Below are 24,197 nucleotides of genomic sequence, written 5' to 3' on the forward strand. Positions count from 1 at the left end.
TGAAATCCCTGAGTGGTTTCCTTTCTCTCCGCCAACTGAGTTAGAAAGGACTTCTATATCTTTGTAGTGACTGGGTGTATTGATACAACATCCAAAGTGTAATTAATAACTTCACCATGCTCAAAGGGATATTCACTGTCTGCTTTTACATTTTCTACCTGTCTACCAATAGGTGCCTTTCTTTGAGAGCATTGAAAAACCTACCTGGTCTTTGTGGTTGAATCTGTGTTTGAAATTCATTGCTCGACTGAGGGACCTTACAGATATTTGCATGTGTGGAGTACAGAGATGAGGTAGTCATTCAAAAATCATTTTAAACACTATTATTTCACACAGAGTGATTCCATGCAACTTCTCATGTGACTTGTTAAGCAAATTGTTACTCCTGAACATATTTAGGCTTACCATAACAAAGGGGACTCAAGACATTTCAGCTCAAGACATTTCAGCTTTTCATTTTTAATTAATTTGTAAAAATGTATAAAAACATAATTCCACTTTGACATTATGGGGTATTGTGTGTAGGCCAGTGACACAACATCTCAGTTAAATCTATTTTCAATTCAGGCTGTAACACAACAAAATGTGGAAAAAGTCAAGAGGTGTGAATACTTTCTGAAGGTACTCTATTCTTTTATTCATAAAATGTCTTGCACAACTAACTTCATTTGTTTTTATCACTTTACACATTTATTTTGGGATCCACCCCTGTAAAACATAATTTGCTTCATGATGCACGAATGGAGAAGGAGCTTCTTGTTTCATACAAGCGCATTTTCGTCCACGTTCGCTCTCCTCGCCGCCTCTCCTCGATTACCTTTGACCTTTTTTAATAAAAGAAGGCGAGGGAGGACACAATAGGGAGGATGCAGAAGTTGATCAAATCTAATTGAGAAAAGGCCCTGGTTGGATTGAGGATGGGATACTCATATCAGGAAATGAACAAGAGGGTATGGAGGAACCAGCACTGACAGACACAGATATATTGATACTACCCCCTCGAGGTTGCTGTTGAGATGAGCAGCTCTCTTCAGTCATTCTAAATAATATGCTAGTATTGATATTGGAACAGATCCACTGCCTGGGTTGTCTGAGTTCCCATTTGTCAGTAAGAGCTGGAGTGGGAGGGACTTAATAGATGCAGGCAGCTCAGGTGCTGCTGTCGAGTCATGACACAGTCACACTGATTCCACATGACCTGATAGTCACACCCATAACCTAGTTAGTGAACACACCTTGGACTATTGTACTTATACTGGATGCATCATTTGATTTATGATGCATTAGTCCCTAGATTTGTGCAATTGTGTTACTGTAATGAACTTCAGTTTGTCAGTGTTATCTTACTCTGATCTCCCTGCTTGGTTGTGTGTGTGTGTGTGTGTGTGTGTGTGTGTGTGTGTGTGTGTGTGTGTGTGTGTGTGTGTGTGTGTGTGTGTGTGTGTGTGTGTGTGTGTGTGCATGCCTATGTTGGTTCAGCTTTAATTTGGTAATGCCGCATTCCACATGTCAGGTGGTCAGCTGTCCATTTAGGTGAGTCATCATGGCTGGAAAACATTGGCACTTGGACTGAATAGGCACACCCCTAAGACTCACACACACACACACACACACACACACACACACACACACACACACACACACACACACACACACACACACACACACACACACACACACACACACACACACAAATAAGTCATTGCATTGTAAAGTGAATGCATGTCTACGCAAAACAAATAATCCACGATTGTGTTTTGTGGTTAATGCAGGCAGGCAGGCAGGCAGGCAGGCAGGCAGGCAGGCAGGCAGGCAGGCAGACAGACATGCAGCACTGAGGCACATGAGCGGGAGGGGTTAACTGACCTGTGAATAACTGCATTGCTACCTAATGACATTTACCTGTTTTACAGCTAGCCTTACAAAGTCTACCAACCACACTCACAAGTCACCTGTCCCGGTGTGCGTTAGAAGAGATCTTCAGGGCTGGCTGCTGCTAACTGTAGAGAGCTGAAGTAGGTACCCAACACAATGAAGAGTAAGTATCGATATTTAACATTCAAGAAAAATTGACAGTGTAACAGATACTGTTATGTTGACAGCTACAGTGCAAGGGACTGTATGATTGAATAGGAGGGACAGTAGTTATATGCTTGAACTGTCATTATGTGTCGGTGAAGACATACAGAACCAGTCAAAAGTTTGGACACACCTACTCATTCAAGGGTTTTTCTTTATTTCTACTATTTTCTACATTGTAGAATAATAGTGAAGACATCAAAACTATGAAATAACACATATGGAATTTGTAGTAACCAAAAATGTGTTAAACAAATCAAAATATATTTTAGATTTTAGATTCTTCAAAGTAGTCACCCTTTGCCTTGATGACAGCTTTGCTCACTCTTGGCATTCTCTCAACCAGATTCATGAGGAATGCTATCCCAACAGTCTTGAAGGAGTTCCCACATATGCTGAGCACTTGTTGGCTGCTTTTCCTTCACTCTGCGGTCCAACTCATCCCAAACCATCTCAATTGGGTTGAGGTCGGGTGATTGTGGAAACCAGGTCATCTGATGCACCACTCCATCACTCTCCTTCTTGGTCAAATAGCCCTTACACGGCCTGGAGGTGTGTTGGGTCATTGTCCTGTTGAAAAACAAATGATAGTCCCACTAAGCGCAAACCAGATGTGATGGCGTATTGATGCAGAATGCTGTGGTAGCCATGCTGGTTAAGTGTGCCTTGAATTCTAAATAAATCCCTGACAGTGTCACCAGCAAAGCACCCCCACACCATCACACCTCCTTCTCCATGCTTCACAGTGGGAACCATACATGCAAAGATCATCCATTCACCTACTCTGCATCTCACAAAGACACGGCGGTTGGAACCAAAAATCTCAAATTTGGACTCATCAGACCAAAGGACAGATTTCCACCGGTCTAATGTCCAATGCTTATGTTTCTTGGCCCAAGCAAGTCTCTTCTTATTGGTGTCCCTTAGTAGTGATTGCTTTGTAGAAATTCAACCATGAAGGCCTGATTCACTCAGTCTCCTCTGAACAGTTGATGTTGAAATGTGTCTGTTACTTGAACTCTGTGAAGCATTTATTTGGGATGCAATTTCTGAGGCTGGTAACTCTAATGAACTTACCCTCTGCAGCAGAGGTAGCTCTGGGTCTTCCTTTCCTGTGGCGGTCCTCATGAGAGCCAGTTTCATCATAGCGCTTGATGGTTTTTGCAACTGCACTTGAAGAAACTTTCAAAGTTCTTGAAATGTTCCAGATTGACTGACCTTCATGTCTTAAAGTAATGATGAACTGTCATTTCTCTTTGCTTATTTGAGCTGTTCTTGCCATAATATGGTCTTGGTCTTTTCCGAAATAGGGCTATCTTCTGTATACCACCCCTACCTTGTCACAACACAACCGATTGGCTCAAACGCATTAAGAAGGAAAGAAATTCCAATATTGAACTTTTAACAAGGCACACCTGTTAATTGAAATGCAATCCAGGTGACTACCTCATGAAGCTGGTTGAGAGAATGCCAAGAGTGTGCAAAGCTGTTATCGAGGCAAAGGGTGGCTACTTTGAAGAATCTCAAATATAAATTATATTTTGATTTGTTTAACACTTTTTTGGTTACTACATGATTCCATATGTGTTATTTAATAGTTGTGATGTCTTCACTGTTATTTTACAATGTAGAAAATAGTAAAAATAAAGAAAACCCTGGAATGAGTAGGTGTGTCCAAACTTTTGACTGGTACTGTACAGTATGACATTAAAAAGGCACTTTCACATTTTACTATTTCAATTGTGAGAAATATACTGAACAAAAATATAAATGCAACATGCAACAATTTCAATGATTTCACTGACTTACAGTTCATATAACGAAATCAATTGAAATAAATGAATTAAGCCCTAATCTATGGATTTCACAAGGCTGGGCAGGGGCACAGCCTTGTACCCCTGCCCAGCCTTGTGAAATCCATAGATTAGGGTTTAATTCATTTATTTCAATTGATTTCATTATTTCAGCCAATAAGAATGAGTTTTTCCCCACAATAGGTCTTTATTTACAGACAGAAATAGGTCCTGGGGTGACGTGGTTATGCGTGGTCAGCAGTTGTGAGGCCAATTGGACATACTGCTAAACAACGTTGGAGATGGCTTAAGGTAGAAAGAGTAACATTCAATTATTTGGCAACAGCTCTGATGGACATTCCTGCAGTCAGCATACCAATTGTAATCTGTGGCATTGTGTTGTGTGACAAAACTGCACATTTTAGAGTGGTCTTTTATTGTCCCCAGCACAAGGTGCATCTGTGTAATGATCATGCTGTTGAATCAGCTTCTTGATATGCCACACCTGTCAGATGGATGGATTATTTTGGCAAAGTAGAAATGCTCACTAACAGGGATATAAACAAATTTGTGCATACAATTGGAGAGAATTAAGCTTTTTGTGCGTATGGAACATTTATGGTATCTTTTATTTCAGCTCCTGAAACATGGAACGAACACTTTACATGTTGCATTTATATTTTTGTTCAGTATAGCTATTTAGAATATTATAATCCGTAACTTGCATTGTAATGCCAAGGGTGTTGTGCTAATAATGTTTATGTTCAAGTAGTGTTACAAGGGTTTGTCTTTTCAGTTCGGAAAACAAGGGTGAATAGAGGGTGTTATCTGTAAGAACGAAGCTTGACTCATTTTCCAGTGTAACTGTATTTGTAGAACAATCATATAGGAAAGATAATCTAGTAAAATTATTATCTGGTAAAGAAATGAGAAAACTGAAGGCGGAGGAAACGCACACATGGTCAGGCGAGGTGCTGGCTAGCAGAGTAAAACACTATCAAAAATAAAGGAGAGCCACACCCTGTAGGAGCTCAGATAAGATATGTTAATACCAACGTTTCAGAAATGAGAAAAAACACTTTTTTGAATTGTTATCATAGCACAATTGTTATCATACCGATCTTGTACTGCTTGTCATTGGCGGCCACTCAACACTGACTTCCTCTCTCAGTGATCATTATGGACTGTATAATGTCAAACTATGTCTGTGTCCTAGATGGCTCCCTATTCCCTAGGGCTCTGGTCAAAAGTAGTGCACTACATAGGAAGTAGTTTGGGATGTACACTATATGTTCCTCTTTTCTCTCCAGAGATGGCTTCCCCTACTAGTCTGTTATCAGAGAATCAGTTCCAGTGTTCTGTCTGTCTGGATGTGTTCACTGACCCAGTCACGACCCCATGTGGACACACCTTCTGCATGGCCTGTATCAGAGGGCTCTGGAAGATCAGTTATGGCTGTAAGTGCCCAACCTGTGAGAAAACCTTCACAGTTAGGCCCCAAATTAGCATCAACGTTGCATTCAAAGAAATCACCGATCAATTCAAGAGGATTCAAGTTGGCGTCTCAAACCTAACTGTCGCTAAGCCTGGTGAGGTGGCCTGCGATGTCTGTACCGGAGGGAGGATCAAGGCTCTCAAGTCCTGCTTGGTGTGTCTGACCTCTTACTGCGAGCCTCACCTGGAGCCTCACAAGAGAGTTGCTACGCTGAAGGTCCACAAACTGATTGACCCCGTGGAGAACTTGGAAGACAGGATGTGTAAGAAGCACGAGAAGCTCCTGGAGTCGTTCTGTAAGACCGACCAGATGTATGTCTGTCAGTTCTGCACCGAGACGTGCCACAAGACTCACCACACCGTTGCTATAGAGGAGGAGTGTGGGGAAAAGAAGGTACTGTAGGCATTGGGTGATGAATGTTGATACACAATAGTGATTAACTTTTTTATGATCAATTGCTTTTAATTTACTTTTTTTTTAAAGGACAAGAATCAATAGGGCCCAAACTCTGATCTTGGGTTTAACCCCAGTGTGGAAAACTCTACTCCTTCCAGCACATCTTGACCCAGATCTTCACCCAGAATTGCAACTATTACTTCTAGCCCAGTACTACTACACCTACTTCTTAGATGGTTTGCATGTCCTTCTTTCTGTAGGCTCAGATAAAGAAGATGGAGACAGGAGTTCAGCAGATGATCCAGTCCAGACAGAAGAAAGTGGAGGAGATCAAACATTCAATGGAACTCAGTAGGGTAAGTTCTGCAAACAATCACAGATGGATGTGAAATCAATACGGCAGGGTTTAATTATTGTCCAAATGTATTTAAACAAAAAGGTGCAACCCTATATATGTATCTGTAAGCTGTCTCCAAATGCAATATTTTGTAGAGCATTTCTGTCTTTGTGGGGTAACATAGGGTCAGTGGTATGAAGTACTTAAGTAAAAATACATGACTATTTTATTTATTTTTTTACAACTTTTACTTTTACATTCCCAAAGGAAAGATTGTACTTTTTACTCTATACATTTTTCCCAAAAGCACTCGTAACATTTTGAATGCTTAGCAGGACAGGAAAATGTTCCAATTCACATACTTATCAAGAGAACATCCCTGGTCATCCCTACTGCCTGATCTGGCGGACTCACTAAACACCAACGCTTCATTTGTAAATGATGTCTGAGTGTTGGAGATAGCCCCTGGCTATCCATAAAAAATAAATAACAAATAAAATAAAAATGGTGCCGTCTGGTTTGCTACATATAAGGAATTTGAAATTATGTATACATTTACTTTTGATACATTGCGTTTCTTGCAGTCAGATGACCTAGTGGCCTCATGGGTGGAATGTTACTAATAGTTTTCATAATTTCATAATAAATAAACATTATTTTAAAGAACCTGCCGAAAATACGATGTTTCTATTTCACACAGTTTTGCTATATTTCAGTGTTGGGATGCAAACTCAAAATGTAATACATTTCAACTCTATATCTGACATGGTACAGGTGTCTTCTTTTTTTAAGCCCATAACCATGTGTGTGAGGTGTATACTTTTGTTTCAAAATAGATTTGTTTAAAACTACTAAGAAACACTCTGTGTGACCCTGATTTAGCCCACTTCAGTAAATTAAGTATATTTTAGCAATTACATTTACTTTTGATACTTTGATACTTAAGTATATTTCAAACCAAATACTTGTAGAGTTTTATTGGGTGTCTTTCCATTTTACCTGAGTCATTTTCTATTAAGGTATCTTTACTTTTACTCAAGTATGACAATTGGGTACTTTTTCCACCACTGCACAGGATTCAAGTCTCAGTCAAACTGTTTTCTAAATGTATTTCATTTCATCAGATAACTTCTAAGAAAGAGATGGAAGATGGTGAACAGATCTTCACTGCTCTGGTGAAATCCATCAAGAGAAGCCAGGCTGAGCTCACTGAGGGGATCGAGGAGAAGCAGAAAGCGGCAGAGAGGCGAGCTGAAGGGCTCGTCAAAGAGCTGGAGCAGGAAATCACTGAGCTACAGAGGAGAAGCACTGAGCTGGAGCAGCTCTCACTCACTGAGGACCACCTCCATCTCCTACAGGTTAGTGTCCCTCTATCTTGTCAATATGGACAATTGAACTTATATATTGATTTTAAGACTTGACAAACCAATAGACCAGGGTCCCCAACTACATTCAGCCACGGACTGATTTGCTCTTGAGCGGATGGGGGGACCGGAACATAATTATAAATCATTTGTATGTTGTAAATTGACTGCAAGAAGCCAAAACATATGTAGTATTTGACAAAAACATAATAATTTCAAACCTTGATGACATTGATTACATTGGTATACGATCACATAATGTCTCTCTATTTATGTGTGGGAATAGTTGGGAAGAGATTTACCTCATTACAATCACTTGGAGCTGATTTCCTGGTGATTTATAGCCTTTTAGGTACAACAATGAACATTTTTATAAAATAAAATCCTCCGAAAACTTGGGTGACCAAATAAAATCCTACACGGGCTGAATTTGGCCCCCTGGATGCAAGATTGGGAACCCTGCAATAGGCCAACTAAACAATCACAAGACAAGACATCATTCTCCAGAAAGATGGATGTGTTTCTTTTTTGTCCTGTCTTAGAGTTTACCATCGCTGTGCACCACTCCACCCACCAAGGACTGGTCTGAGATCAGTGTTGACTCTGATATGTGTGTGGGGAATGTGAGGAGAGCTCTATCTCAACTAGAGGACATACTTAAGAATGAGTTAGAGACCCTGAAAGAGAAAGGTAAATTAAACACATTATACTTTTTTATGACTTTCGGAAAACCTATGCATATGCACAGATACAGTATCAATAAAGTGGGAAATTATACTAATCAAGCACATGGCTATGATATTATACTGAATGTTACTTTCATGATGAGAATAATATGTAGTTCTGGTAATGTATTCCTGTAACAACTGAGAATGTTTCATTTTCTATTGTGCCCCAGAGTTTAAGAGGATCCAGAAGTATGCAGGTATAATTTCTCTATGACTTTTTTCATAATGACTCTCACTATCTTCATCATTCTCACTATCTTCATACTGCTCTATGCCTGCAACTCTGAGGTGCTATGACTGTTTCTAAAAGGCAATATAACACTTCATAAAGCATTTCCGAGAATTTCCATGCTCTCTGTATCTCGACAGTTGATGTGACTTTGGACCCGGACACCGCACACCCCAACATCGTCCTGTCCTCTGACTGCAAGCAGGCACGGCGCGGTGACATGTTGCAGATTCTCCCTGACAACCCCCAGCGCTTCGACCCGGTGCTTTGTATCTTGGGGAAGAGAGGTTTCTCCATTGGGAGGTTCTACTTTGAGGTTCAGGTAGACAAACATTGGGCGAATCTTAACTTCCACTGACATTAGATCAGTTTCTGCAGTTGTTCTTTTTTTTTACCAGCTTCTGTGCCAAGTCTGATGTGTATGAACAATTTTCTTCACCTAAACCCTGTGTTGGGGAAGCTACTCTGAAGATGTAGTTTACCAAGCTACCAATTACTTCACAATAGAAGAAGTTAAGCTACCCTAAAGCTACCATTATGAAAAATATAGTTTAGTTAAATAAAGCTACTTTGAATAAGTAGTTCACTACATCTAAACTATCATATCTAAATCTGAAATGTCATAGACTGCAAATTGCAAGAACAGATCACACTGGAGTCAGCCTACTAAACAAAAAAACTGTTTGAAGTGATAATTTGGCATGTCTGACATTCTTGCTTACTTCACCCATATTTGAATTTATTTTTTACAAAGAAGTAGGGTGTAGTTCAGTGTAGGCTCCTCAGAGGAGGAAGGGGAGGACCATCCTCCTCAGTGAATTTCCTAAAAATAAAAATAGTGAAAAATAAAAGTAATCCTTTTTTAGATCAAACTACACTAAATATTTTCACATGCCAACAAATAATTGATAAAAATACACTGTTTAGCAATGAAGGTCTACAGTAGCCTCAACAGCACTCTGTAGGGTAGCACAATGGTGTAGGCGGAGGACAGCTAGTTTCCATCCTCTTCTAGATACATTGACTTCAATACAAATCTAGGAGGCTCGTGGAACTCTTCCAAGTCAAGGTAAACTTTTGTTTTTATTAATTTATTGCCAGTGGGGTTCACCGGTATGACTGCTAAACTGATTGCTAACTGTACACCCCACTGCATGATTGTAGCGGGTTTACTAACGCGTTAATTCTAGTAGCTATGTTTACTTGACGTTAGCTAATATGTTTGTAGCGTTAGCTGTTATGAAAGTTTGCCTTGGAAAGTTTATTTTGCCTGGTCACAGACAGCTGATGTATTGAACACTGAAGTCCATAGGCGAAGGGAAAAGGTGAGAGGAGGAAAGCGCGTAGATGCGAAAAGGAATTATACAACGATCAAAGGAATCATGCTGTCTGTATGTGGCTGCTATGAAAGTGAACTGTTTGCATGTGATCAGGGGGGTATTTATTCCGCCGATTCTGTTGAAAAACGTTTCTTAATCGGAAGCAAACAGAACGAAACAGGGATAAACATACCTGAATTTGTCCAATAGAAACCCTTGTTTGCAACTGTTGGACTAATGATAATGATTACACCCTAGATCAGATAGATGAAGGCAAGAGTGTGCAAGGCGATATTGAATGTGTCAGTCTGTCCCCTTGGTAAAGTTGAATTCATAGGCTAGGTTGTAGCAACTTCATGATGAGTATAGGGACAATTCGATTATCATGTAGTAGCCTAAACCTATAGATGTTACATTGAGCTGGGTAAGTGGAATATGAATGACAGTCATCCAATATGCTGTAATAGAAATAAGACCACGCTCATAACTACAATTACCATCCTCCCTTATCTTAAATGGCACCAACTGCCACTGGTGTAGTTCCAGTAGTTAGCTACACCGCTACATGGCAAAAAGTTATTAATTACTGAAAACACTACCTAGATTTAAATTTAGTTCAACTACCACCAAGCTACTGCAAATTTGGTTTGATTCCTAGTTGAACTACATGTAGTTCACTACCCAACACTAAACCTAAGATTAAGCCTAAACCTAAGCCTAAACTTAACCCTAACTTTAACCCTAACTCTAGCCCTAGCACTAATCCTCTTTTTGATCTTCACAGGTGGGGGACAAGACCTACTGGGATCTGGGCGTGGTCAGAGAGTCCGTCACCAGGAAGGGGATGATAACTTCGACCCCAGAGAACGGCTACTGGACCATTAGGCTCAGAGGAGGGGAAGAGTACCGGGCCCTTGCATCCCCCTCCATTCTCCTCTCCCTGGGGGAGAAACCCCAGAAGGTTGGGGTGTTTGTGGATTATGAGGAAGGGTTAGTGTCCTTTTACGATGTGGAGGCCAAGGCTCATATCTATTCTTTCACTGGATACTCCTTTACTGAAAGGCTCTATCCATTCCTCAGCCCCAGTGTTAGTGATGATGGTAAAAACTCAGCCCCATTGGTCATCTCCCCTGTCAATCATGAAGGTTAGGTTTCTGATTTGCCTCTAACCATTCCTCAGTTCCAGTGGGTGCGTTCAGCAGGACACAACATTTTGGAACTTTCAGATAGAAATATGCAATGTAGAACACACGTGCCTCTCTGACATGTAGAATAATGTTTCACGTCAGCTCTATTTATGGAATTTCGATCTGCAACATTCAACAATGTTTGGCTATTTAATGTGGCATACGCGACACAATACGAATGCAGCCATTGTAAAAACATATTTTATTTGTATTTTACCTGGTTAACTGAAAACACATTCTCATTTACAACAGTGACCTGGGGAATAGTTACAGGGGAGAGAAGGGGGGATGAAATGAGACAATTGGAAGCTGGGGATAATTAGGTGGCCATGATGGTATGAGGGCCAGATTGGACATCGGTGTTAACACCCCTACTCTTACGATAAGTGCCATGGGATCTTTAGTGACCACAGAGAGTCAGGACACACATTTAACGTCCCATCCAAAAGACAGCACCCTACACATGGCAATGTCCCCAATCACTGCCCTGGGGAATTGGGATAATTTTTTGGACCAGAGGAAAGAGTGCCTCCTACTGGACCTCTACCACCACTTCCAGCAGCATCTGCTCTCTCATTCAGGGAATGACCAGGACCAACCCTGCTTAGCTTCAGCCAGCAGTGGGATGCAGAGTGGTATGCTGCTAGCCCCACTGGTCATCTCCCTTGTCAATCATGGTGTGTGACCATGTAAAATAACCTTGTGATTAAAGACAAAAAGTCGCTTAAATGCTTTGATTGACATTGCACTTAATCTTGACCAGTTGTCTACAAATTCTAATAAATGTATTGTTTTAGATTTTTCAATTAAACTGTTTCTGATAAAAGTTTGCATCAATACTTGTCATATTACTTAGGCCCTATGTATTATAATACTCAATGGGAATAAACATTTTGAACGTGCTCATTTACTGTAATGTCATGCTTTTCCTTCCATCTGCATGTAACATACTAGTTTGCATCCACCCAGAACCAGAGTTTCCATGTGTTTTGCATAGGCCTACTGGTGCTGAGATCTCAGCTGCATGCAGAGACCTCAGAGGACATTGTCTGCATCCCAAATTACACCATATTCCCTTTATGGTGCACCAATTTTCACTGGTGCTCTGGTCAAAAGTAGTGCACTATTTACTGTAGGAAAGAGGGTGCTATTTGGGACTTGATCATTTTCTAAATTAACAATGGATATAACCACATACCTTTTTAAAGGGGCAATCTTGGATTCAAACAACAACAAACACTTGTTTATTGTAAACGCCTCAAATTACAGATGATAGTGTTCTTCCATGTCTTATCAGTCAGTGAACCATACCAGGAATGCTCAAATATGTTACATTCTCAGGTTCCAATTACAATATTTATATATGCTTCTATTCTAATAGTTTACTATAGGGTTCTCAAAGTTTTTGTGTCCGGGGACACCTTTTGTGTTGGCAAATTCATCAGGGATCTCTTCATAATCAGAACACCACTCGAGTGCAATAAAAATAGCCTACAAGGAGTTTTACCATGACGTCTTCAGTACATGTCTGTATGAACCATGTCTCTGGCCCGGAGAAAGAACATTTATAAGGCCCGCCTCTTGTCATCGGAGAGAACATTTAGCAGTTGTCAAGCTAATTTCCTGCAATTCAAGGGGAAGACATATTTTTTGTTACTGCAGCTTATTACATTATATTGTATTGTATTACACACTTTACACTTATTTAATGGATCCCTTGGCTTAAAGTCGTTTAATCTGTTGTTAGTAATATTGATAAAAAAAATTAAATGCACTTTCTTTGTTATATATTTTTTGATCTAGCTGCGGACCCCCAGCAATAACTCAGCGGACCCCACTTTGAGCACCCCTGGGCTAGTAGACCCTACAACTCTAACGGCCCACAGAAAAAGAGATACCTATTGTATTTTGAAGGTCAGGTTCAACTTGTGGACTGGAGAATATGTCTTAGAAACAGCATGTTTACTCAACAAAGGAAAACGTGATTTGCTTGACATAGTGATAGTGATTTAGCCCTAACCCTAACCTTAACCCTTATTCTAAACCTTACCCTAACGTAACCTTAGCAAGCAGTTGCTAATCAACATATAGTTTGTTGATAGTATGACCATCTGTAGAGCATCTACAGATGAAAAATCAGGACTATCCAAATAAAGTGTGAGCTGCATTTCCCTCACTAATGGTTAGGATTGAGGAAGGGGAAGCTGATTCTAGATCTGTGTCTAGGGGTAACTTCAAGGAGCCTAACACACATGCCCACATACAGGTGAGTGAGTAAAGGGGAAGGAGGCCATGTCACCTATATGTCTAATGTTTGCATCTTTCCATGTCATCCCAAATGGCACCCTATTCCATATGTAGTGCATTACTTATGACTAGGGCTCTGGTCAAAGGTAGTGCACCATGTAGGGAGCTAGGGTGCCATTTGGGACACAGTCTCCAGGTCAGAGAGAGAAAAGACCCAACTGCAAAGGAGGAGGGACAGATACAGAAAGAGGGAGAGAGAGAGTGCGGCAGTATTTCTCTGGGGTTGTCTTTACATCATACACAGAATTGCATTACTCCACAGGGCTGTGTACCCTCTCCTCCTGCCTCACTCATGAGTACAACTATGTTAACGACCCTAAGAACTGGACTGAGGCACAGAGATACTGCAAAGAGAAGTACACTGACCCGGCCACCACAGAAAAGACATGAACCGGGTGATCAACACTGATAATGGATCAGTCTAGATACGCTGGAGAAGGGAGACACCATGGTGTGGCAGTGGTCTCTGGCAGACCAACATTACTATGTGGATGGATTAACCAGTATTTTCCATTAGCGCCGGTTGTAGGCCATGTAATTTCATTCTAATTAGCGCCATGTAATTTAATTCCGCATTTAGACGAGGTACGCAAAAACTGTCACACCAGTCGTTACAGAGGGCCAAGAAAGCAAGAAAGATGGTGGCGGCACAAGCAAGCTAGCACGACGGTATGCGTTGCTATGGTAATTTCAGTAAACAAACAGTACAAATCAACATCCGGTATATAACAACGCTACAGCAGACGGCAAAAGTTAAAATATTTGACCTCAACAGCATTTACGGTCGTTCTCTCATTGAAAACAATGACATCCGGTTTGCTGTCTACCGTCTACCTGGTTCCATCTAAACACAGCATAAGTGGTAAAGAGTCGAAATCATTTAGCCTAATTATTGTTTTCTGGCACATTCATTTATTTTCTTTTGCGTGTTTCACATAGCCAGCCAAGCGGAGTCTAGACGTATATAAGCTATTGACTGTGCTTTGTTTGACAACTGAACAGCAAGTGTTTGAATGAGACCTGTATCCCTTTCTTTTCTTTCCAAAACACTTGTGCGTGCTGTCTCTGATCAACTCTCTCAGAATGATCTTCTTGACCCGAACCAGTCAGGCTTCAACATGGGTCACTCAACAGAGACTGTTCTTTTCTGAGTCACATAGGCTCTCCTCACTGCCAAATCTGACTCGTCTCCCCTCTGTTCTCATCCTCCTAGATCTATCTTCGACACCTTGAACCATCAGTTCCTCCTCTTCACCCTCTCAAGCCTGGGCGTCTCAGGCTCTGCACACTCTTGAATTGCATCCTACCTGGCAGGCCGCTCCTACCAGGTGACGTGGAGAGGATCTGTCTGCACCATGTACTCGCTGGTGTCCTCCAAGGCTTGGTTCTAGGCTCTCTTATCTCTATACACCAAGTCACTCAGCTCCGTCATATCCTCATATGGTCTCTCCTGTCATTGCTATGTGTACGACACTCAACTACTTTTCTCCTTCCCCCCTTCTGACACACAGGTGGCAACACGCATCTCTGCGTACATGGCAGATATCTCAGCTTGGGTGTCGGCCCACTACCTCAAGCTCAATCTCGACAAGACGGAGCTGCTCTTCCTCCCGAGGAAGGCCTGTCCGCTCAAAGACCTCTCCATCATGGTTGACAACGCCAGTGACACCCTCCCAGAGTGCAAAGATCCTTGGTGTGACCCTGGACAACACCCTGTTCTCTGCAAACATTCAAAGCATTGACTCGCTCCTGCAGGCTCATGCTCTACAACGTCTGTAGAGTACAACCCTACCTCACAAAGGAAGTGGTGTAGGTCCAAATCCAGGAGTAGTCCCGTCTGGGCTACTGCAACTCACTGTTGACTGGGCTCCCTGCTTGTGCCATCAAACCCCTACAATTGATCTAAAACGCTGCAGCCTACCTGGTTTTCAACCTTCCCAAGTTCTCCCATGTCACCCCACTCCTCTGCACACTCCACTGGCTTCCAGTCAAAGCTCGCATCCACTACAAGACCATGGTGCTTGCCTATGGAGCAGCAAGAGGAACTGCCCCTCCGTTCCTTCAGACTATGCTCAAACCCTACAATCCAACCACTCCACTCTGCCATCTCTGGACTCTTGGCCCTCTGCTAATGACTCAAATGTAAATGTACATCACCATGTAGAGAATGATATTCATAAACACAATTATGCATTTCTGTATTATACAGATCAGGGACCCATGATGTAATTTGGTTACCGAATGTAAATCCACTTCACCTACTGTTGTTCAATAACCAAAACAAATATTTTCAAACTCAAGATGTCATGTCATAACTGACACCCCATTCTTTCTTCAAACATCTTTGAATCTCAAGTTGGAGTTTTTGGAAAACGTGGTCGAATAAAGAAAAGGAGATTTTACCCTAATTCTATTAACAAACTTTGCATATCCACAGTTCTCCCAATAAATGTGTAAATTGTTCAAAGCAGTTAGAAATCAATGGTTTTTGTTTGGCATACATTTTAAAGTGAAAAATCAGATTCAAAGCATAATTCCTTTACTGTGAAAATGCCCATAAGCAGAAAATAACCCCATACGTATTGTAAAATATGGTGGTGGAGCCTTGCAGTATCTTTCCACTTCCACAGATGAAACTCCAAGTCATCCATTAGCGACTCCTAATGACCAGTCATTTCCCTAGCCTCGCTCACCATGGTAATAGGCACTCCCTTCATTAGCCTAGCAAATAACAATGGCCAGTGATAAATGTGACCAAGGTGACCAACTAGGATTGAACCTGGGTCCCTTGTGTTCGCCAGACAACTGTTTGCCCTATGAGCTAAATCTATGATTCTCAAACCTCTCCTCGGGGACCCCCAGCCATTCCATGATTTTTATATTTTCCAGAGCTAGCACACCTGAATCAACTTTTCAACTAATCATCAAGCCCTTTATAAGGTAGTTCAGAAATGTTTAAACGCTTGAGGGTCCCCAAGGAGAGGATTGAAAACCACTGAGCTAAAGCCTAGGCATTAGGCTGCCAACATGTGGTTTTGAATGACAGACCGGAAAAGCTTAGTGTTTCCACTGTCCCTCCCAGCTGAGACTGAGGATGCAGCAGGTGAGAGGTCAAGGTGCATCAGGCCCAAACATTCACAGTCACATTGCCAGGGGCCATGACATCATCACACAGAAGAAGTGGAAATTATTTCACTGCCCAGAGTTACAAGGTTTAACTCAAATGTATTGAATTACTGCTTTACGAACACGTTTATAATTATATTCAAACATTATGTATATGGATCATACATATGAAGAGTTTCATTTCAAAACGCTATATGTCCATTTTCAGAAATGTTGGTAAATTAGCTTTTATTGTTTAAAGAAATTATAGAAGAGATTGGATTTTTTTTTACTATATAATCATGGCATGATTAGATATTAACAGACATGTATTTGGTGAAAATCTATTACAGACAAATAATAATGTTTTTTGCTAAATGCTATATATCCACCTCACTCTCAGAGAAATATAGTGCCTTCAGAAAGTATTCATACTCCTTGACTTTTTCCACATTTTGTTGTGTTACAGCCTGAATTTAAAATGGATTCAATTGAGATATTTTGTATTTGGCCTAAACACAATACACCAAAAGTGGAATTCTGTTTTTAGAAAATTATACAGATAACAAAAAATGAAAAGCTGAAATGTCTTGAGTCAATAAGTATTCAACCCGTTTGTTATGGCAAGCCTAAATAAATAAGTTCAGGAGTAAAAATATTCTTAGCAAGTCACGTAATAAGTTGCATGGACTCTGTGTGCAATATTAACATGATTTTTGAATAACTACCTCACCTCTGAACCCCACACATACAATTATCTGTAAGGTCCCTCAGTCGAGCAGTGAATTTCAAACACAGATTTAACCACAAAGACCAGGGAGATTTTTAAATGGCTCGCAAAGAAGGGCACTGATTGGTAGATGATAAAAAAAGCAGATTGACTGATTCCGTTTTCTTCTTTTCTATATTTTGTTTTCAAAATGTTTCAGGTTTTCCCTCTCAAAATCACACTTTATAATAGAAACACAACAATAATAAGTCCACAACAGTTCTTAAATCACACCAGGAGACCACTTTTGCAGCCTGGGAAAAATCTGAGAAATGTAGATTTGTGGGTAAAGTTACATTTAGTTAATTCTCTACTAAGGTCAATACATTTTTGAATATTGTTGAATTCTGTTTCAAAGCCTGGATTTCGTGACGGCCCTGATTTACGTAATTTGGACCTGAATGAGGCTCTCTCTCTATTGTTCCTGCAGTGATGATTCACCATCTTCATCAAATGTTTTCATACTTTATCTGCAGATAATCTCCAAAATGCCTAAGCCTACTACCAGTGGCCTATGCAAATTAAGGAGCTAAATGATCGGCTCTCATTCGGTGGGCTACACTGACTGAGTGAATGAGGAGTGGATGTCGTCAACCTTCTTTTCAAAGTGGTTGACAAAGCCATCTGCAGAGAGGGAAGAGGGAGGGGGTGGAGGATTAAGGAGGGAGGAGAAGGTGGAAAAGAGTTTCCTAGGGTTAGAGGCAGAAGCTTGACATTTAGAAAGTGACTTTAGCAGTGGATACAGAGGAAGAGAAGGTAGAGAGGGGGCCGTGAAAGGACAATAGGTCTTCCAGAAGTTTAGTTTTCCACCATTTTCGCTCAGCTGCCCGCAGCCCTGTTTTGTAAGCTCGCAATGAGTCACTCAGCCACGGAGCAGGAGTGGAAGGCCAAGCCAGTCGGGAGGAAAGGGGACAGTACGAGTCATAGGATGCGGAAAGGGAGGAGAGTAGGGTCGAAGAGGCAGAATCAGGACACAGGAGGCAGAAGGATTTAGCAGAAGTGAGAAATTATAGGATAGAAGAGGAGAGAGTAGTGGAAGAGAGAGCGAAGATTGTGACACCGCATGACCATCTTGGTAGGGGCTGAGTGGCTAGGGTTGGAGGAAAGGGAGACAGAAAAGGAAACAAAGTAGTGATCAGAGACCTGGAGGGGGGTTGCAGTGAGATTAGTAGGCGAACAGCCTCGAGTAAAGATGAGTTCAAGTGTATTACCTGCCTTGTGAGTTGGAGGGGATTGGGAAAGGGTGAGGTTAAAAAATAGGCAAGGAGGGGAAAGAGAGATTTGGAAAGAAATTAATCAAAGTCTGACGTCGGGAGGTTGAAGTCGCCAAGTACGAAGAGCGGTGAGACATCGTCAGGAAATGAGCTTATCAAGGTGTCAAATTCTCCAAGGGCACCTGGTGGGCAATAGGTGATATTATTATTTATAATGACAGCCTAGGAACAGTGGGTTAACTGCCTTGTTTGAGGGAGGAATGACAGATTTTTACCTTGAGGGATTTGATCCAGCAACCTTTCGGTTACCAGCCCAACACTCTAACCACTAGGCTACCTGCCGCCCCGGCAAATATATCCTGATGTATCCTGAATAGGTAAACAAGGTAAAAATATGCACTATCCTGCTTTTGCATATTTGGGTATTATTCTACAAAATGGCTATTATAATAAGGAACTCTGCCTAGGGCTGTTACCATGACCGTATTACTGCCACACCGGCTGTCACGAGTCATGACGGCAGTGAAATTAGGCTTCTCCAAGCTCATAGTAGCCTAACAAACTTGCTAACTGCCTTGTACTCAACACTCTATTGTCCCTCTAATCACTCTGACATCAATGAAAATCTAATCAAAAATCTAATCAAACACTTGTTGTCCAACATTTTTATAGGCTATGCAATTACATGAGAAAACAGTGATGGCCTCTATTAAAAAGAGGAGGATTCCGCCAGCTTTCTATAGGCTAGGCCTAATATATTTATTTCTAAACTTTCCTAATATGTGAACGATCGGCTCGATTCGGTCTCATGTAGCAAAATTTTTAATTGTGTTTTTTTGGTTACATTGGATAAGAGTAGAGACTCAGAGCTAGAAAATGGTATATCATACACTACACTTGAGGAACAATGGGAAAGTAATTATGTTTTGAAAGTTGATTAACTTGTAACATCACTTTTGAGAAAATGGCCGTTGAATGTTTTGATACCTATTGGAGAGCTGTTCTTTGTCTACACCCATTCAGCATAGTTAACACCCTCTTAAGCTTTAGCCCCACCCATCTCTTTAAGGATTCACATGTGAGGCTATGTACTAAACAACCAAAGATTTCAAGACTAAAGGCTGGTTTATACTACGGGTGTGTTCGTAAATGTAATCTGGAGTGCCAGAGTGGCCAAGCTAACTGGCTAACGTTGGCTAGCTTGCTAGCTACTTCCAGACACAAATGAGAGAACAGCTCACTGACCATTGAATTTGCCCTTGCAGAGCTGGTTGGGCTGTTTTTATGTTATCCAGAGCGTTGGTGACTGCAACTGTGCTGCTGGCAACAATTTCATTGCACTTTTTTGCCAACGTTTACTGACACCGGCCATATTCAACTGGTGTTGACCGTTCATAAATTAATCAACTATTGTGTGATCTGGCACACTCAGATGAGAGTGCTCTGAAATCGGAGTAGATAGCCAGACCGAACATTCTATTAAAATAGGTACTTAACCATAATCCCAGCTCATAATGTTACTACCCTGCATGAATCTGCAGGTAGCTAACCAACCAGGTTCAATGTTAGCTAGCTAACATTAGGGCATAACTAGCAATGCAAACAGATCATACACGTAACGTTAACTAGCTAGCCAGCCAGCTAACGATAGCTAGCTAGCTAACAGTACTCTTTAACTTGAAATGAAAATGAATTTCTGACAAAATTAGAAACGTGTAATATCTGAAAATGTAGCTAGCTAGACTCTCTTACCTGTATACATGGATGACGCTTCTCCCTCTCTGTCACGGATGCCATGGTTTCACTTAGTTTGAAGATGTAATCCGGAGACAGGTCTTTTATACAACAGCCTTCTGTCTGTTCTCTTTTTGACTCCGTCTGCATAATTGCAATCAAAATAATTTTCTCCATCTCCTTAGCTATCATACACTAATTCCACTGATTTCAAAACTCTGTCCTCCAGAAAGTAGAGAGCAACACTTTTGCAGTTCTACTACGTGATATCTTTCAAAAAAGCTGCGTTAGAAAGGATTACCTACACGTACTGAACCGGCTCATGTTATAGACAGAAGCATGCTACATGGCAGACCAATCCGAACTCATCTCTCATGCATGTCCAGCCCACTCGTTATCTCAGCCAATCATGGCTAGTGGGAAGGTTGCTTGCTTTTTCCGTGGCTAAAGCAAGTAGGCTCCTAATTTAAAAATTTTATTCACACGAAAGTTCAAATGTTTCAGAAGGCATTTCTACCATATTGATAAAAAAAAGGTAACATTCAAATGGCGCTCCTGTGAAGTAGTGACGCGCGACATACGCCTAGTTTTCTGAAATGAGTCACATTAAGCACATTGCTTTTCTTAACAACAGGAGAATAGCCTACCTGGGCTCCCGAGTGGAGCAGCGGTCTTAGGCACTCCATCTCAGTGCTGGAGGCGTCACTACAGACCCTGGTTTGATTCCAGGCTGTATCACAACCGGCCGTGATTGGGAGTCCCATAGGGTCGTGCTCAATCGGCCCAGTGTCATCCGGGTTAGGGTTTGGCCGGGGTTCTTAACTGACTTGCCTAGTTAAATAAAAAATTGGTTACCTGGCTGGCATGAAAATGAACCACGGGAAAACCATCCTCCATTTGATATACATTTTTTTCTGCTGCCCCTGTTTCGAGACAGGTGCATGATAATGGTGCATTCTAAATCAAAACAAATTTCAAACATATATATTTAGTATATGTAAAGACAAGATTAAATCAAGAATAGTGTGATGGGTGACAATACTAGCCTATCACTCGTGAATTATATATTATCACTTGTGGATGATGCCCAGTTTAAGGCAAGAAACAGTGCATGGTTTTTATTACGACTTTTTCAAATCCTAGTCTCTGTTGACAAATTATTGAGCTATTTCCTCACATTATAAGCGGAGCTATGCGCACATGGCAGTAGGCTATAAGCGCAAAACTTCCATTAGCAGGAAAACACCATTCTCAAAAGTGACCACAAATGTGATTATGCATGGAATGCTTTTATTATAAAGGTGCATTTTTATGGTGAAAATTATCTTCCCCAAACTTGAAACTCACACATACAGCCCAAAGGCGTATATGTTTTGATAAGGTTTGTATCACAACTAAAGTCGCTAAATAACTTCTTAAAATTAAGCATACATACGCATCGTGGCGTACGTACGCATCGTGTGAGTTTCAAGTTTGGGGAAGATCATTTTCACCATAAAAATGCACCTTTATAATAAAAGCATTACATGCATAATCGCATTTGCAGGCACTTTTAAAAATGGTGTTTTCCGCTAATGGAACATTTGTGCTTATAGTCTACTGCCGTGTGCACATTCCTGCACTTATAATGTGAAGAAATAGCCTAATAGTTTATCAACATTTTAAGCTAAACGTTCTCATCTGTTGCGTCAGGCTCATTGCTTAAAACAGGGTTTTTTTATGCTAGTGGTTGTATTAATTTGGGATCTATCGCATCCCACAACTGTCCTTGACTATGTTTGGAATATTTATGTTTGGCACAGAATAGAATAGGTCAACTTTGTACTATGGGGGATAGTAGATTGTCATAGGCTAGAGCTTTTGCTGTTTGTTAGGTCTACTCATTTTGTTGGCTGACGAAAAGTAAGTGTGTACAGTTCTTCCAATATCTTCAACATGAGCGTAGTTGAGTCCCCGATGTGTCTGTCTTCACTTGTAGCCTGTGAGAATGACCCGATCACGTGGCGGAGAGCCATGTGAGTGAGAGGTGCTTCGGCATTCAGCTGGGAGAAGTGAATTATAATTACTATATTCAGCCCAAGGGCACAATGGCCAGTGGCTGCAAAAGGCCTGGATTTTTTTGGGGGCATTGCAGCCACACAAAGGGGATGCAGCTGGGAAATTCGAGGCATTATCAAGTGCTCATCAAATTGGGAATGAGAGACTGATGAAGTGTGTGCAGCCGGCGCAAAAAAACAAAACCGAGCTGATGCCTTTCATGCAACTTTTTTCAAATCATCATTGGAGTCGCATTATGCAGCCTTAGAATGTATAGAAAAATCTAAACATACAGCCCAACATTTGTATCACAACTAAAGTTACATAAACAACTCTAAATTAAGCATACCTATGTCTTTGTTATCTGCTCAACACAGAATAGCCACATGTGCGCACTTGTCACGACTTCCGCCCGAAGTCGGCTCCTCTCCTTGTTCGGGCGGCGTTCGGCGGTCGACGTCACCGGCTTTCTAGCCATCGCCGCTCCACCTTTTCATTGTTCCATTTGTTTTGTCTTGTTCCCTGCACACCTGGTTTACATTCCCTAATCACACTGCATGTATTTATTCCTCTGTTCCCCCCCATGTCTTTGTGTGAAATTGTTTTGTTACGTGTTTAGCGTGATGCGCCAGACTGGTTTTTCTCCCCGGGTATCGTATTTTGACCCGTTGTATGTATTTGTCATACATTTGTATATTTGTGAGTGTTTTCGCGCTTATTTACTTTTACCTGTGGCTGGAGGATTTTGGACGCAGTTGTCTTTTGTGCTTCTGCCAAATAAAGTGCGCCTGATCACAACTCACTGCTCTCCTGCACCTGACTTCGTACCAGTAGCGCACAACCTTGACAGCACTCCCTCAAATCGTTTGGAGAAAATATCCTTTCTACTTTATTCAGCTATGTTAAATTGTATTCTTAATACTATAAAATAATGCCACGAATTGTAAGCAAATCTTGTCTGCTAAATGAACAAGTGTAGCCCACAGCCATGTGGCATAAAAAGATCAGGCCCAAACATAAGGACAACTCAGAGTATGCTATTCATTCTGTTCTTCTGAAATAGACTACATTTTCTTCATATCATGTTTCTTTAGACCTGTCTAAAATAAATAATGGATTTATTGTGATGATGTAGGCTATATTACATGGATTTATTATACTTTTTAAAATGTAGATGTTCCAAAGGTCTGCATAAGTGGCTTGTAGGCTATGCGTGGAAGACAGGAGATGCTAAATGTGTTTATATTAATTAACGGTCAATTACCATGAGACTGGCAGTTATTTGCTTGACAATCACCAGCTGACAAAATTTCACCACCGCCACAGCCTTAGCTCCACCCCCAAACAAGACCACATTATGTTGGTCCGCCCAGACCAAATCTGAAACAATTATAGATGTCGGTGTTTCACAAGTTTGGACATCACAGTACAGCACAGTAGAGTACAGTACAGCGCAGTAGAGTTCAGTACAGTACAGTAGAGTACAGTACAATACAGTACATTATACTGTACTCTACTCTAGTGTGCTCTACTGCATGTACTGAACTCTACAGTACAGCAATCTACTGTACAATACTGTACTCTATTTGTCTCTACTGTACTCCATTGTGCTGTCCAAACTTGTAAAACATAGACATCTATGATTGGTTCAGATTTGCTCCGGACTGACCAAATCTCAACTACTTTTCAACGCCCATAGAAGTCCGGTGTCGGTCGGTGCTCAGGCGTGAGGATGCTTGTTACAGTAAATGGAACGGTGGTAGGTGTCATGGTACAGTAGGTGTCAGTTAGAGCCGGGAGAGAATACATTAACTGGAAAGAGAGAAGATAGAGCGCGGCAGAGAGAGAGGGAGGTTGAAAGTGAGGGGTTGTCCAGACTGTTTTCAAAGTCTTGCTTTGACCACCAGACAACAGAAAGATTTTAAAAAAGAACTGTTATGAACTGAACAAAACACGATGGCAGTGGAAGGGAGGACAGTAGCAGGTGACTGTGGTTTGTCACTACTATGATTTCCCATTGTAGCCATTTCAATTGCCTTATTTCCATTATACTGTATATGGTAACAAAATTACAAGTTTTAATCACTAAATAATTCATAATGTA

General features: G+C 41.1%; 1 protein-coding gene across 1 annotated transcript; it reads left to right on the forward strand.

Moving 5' to 3' along the window:
- The first annotated feature begins 1,479 nt into the window (after window positions 1-1,479).
- LOC115198544 (E3 ubiquitin-protein ligase TRIM39) lies at window positions 1,480-11,193 on the forward strand. The gene is made up of 9 exons (XM_029760545.1): window positions 1,480-1,533; window positions 1,914-2,038; window positions 5,183-5,760; window positions 6,024-6,119; window positions 7,225-7,458; window positions 8,007-8,154; window positions 8,363-8,389; window positions 8,562-8,743; window positions 10,525-11,193. Exons 2-9 carry the CDS (start codon window positions 2,032-2,034, stop codon window positions 10,888-10,890), a joined length of 1,638 nt encoding a protein of 545 aa, XP_029616405.1. The 5' UTR covers window positions 1,480-1,533; window positions 1,914-2,031; the 3' UTR covers window positions 10,891-11,193.
- Window positions 11,194-24,197: the final 13,004 nt, after the last annotated feature.

Source organism: Salmo trutta, chromosome 8, assembly GCF_901001165.1.
Source record: "Salmo trutta chromosome 8, fSalTru1.1, whole genome shotgun sequence".
NCBI lineage: Eukaryota > Metazoa > Chordata > Actinopteri > Salmoniformes > Salmonidae > Salmo > Salmo trutta.

Bases quoted from the DNA above. Each gene is read 5' to 3' on its own strand.
- LOC115198544 (XM_029760545.1), top strand. The intron at 8,155-8,362 runs GTAAATTAAACA...ATTGTGCCCCAG, and splicing joins AGAGACCCTGAAAGAGAAAG to AGTTTAAGAGGATCCAGAAG. The intron at 8,390-8,561 runs GTATAATTTCTC...GTATCTCGACAG, and splicing joins GAGGATCCAGAAGTATGCAG to TTGATGTGACTTTGGACCCG.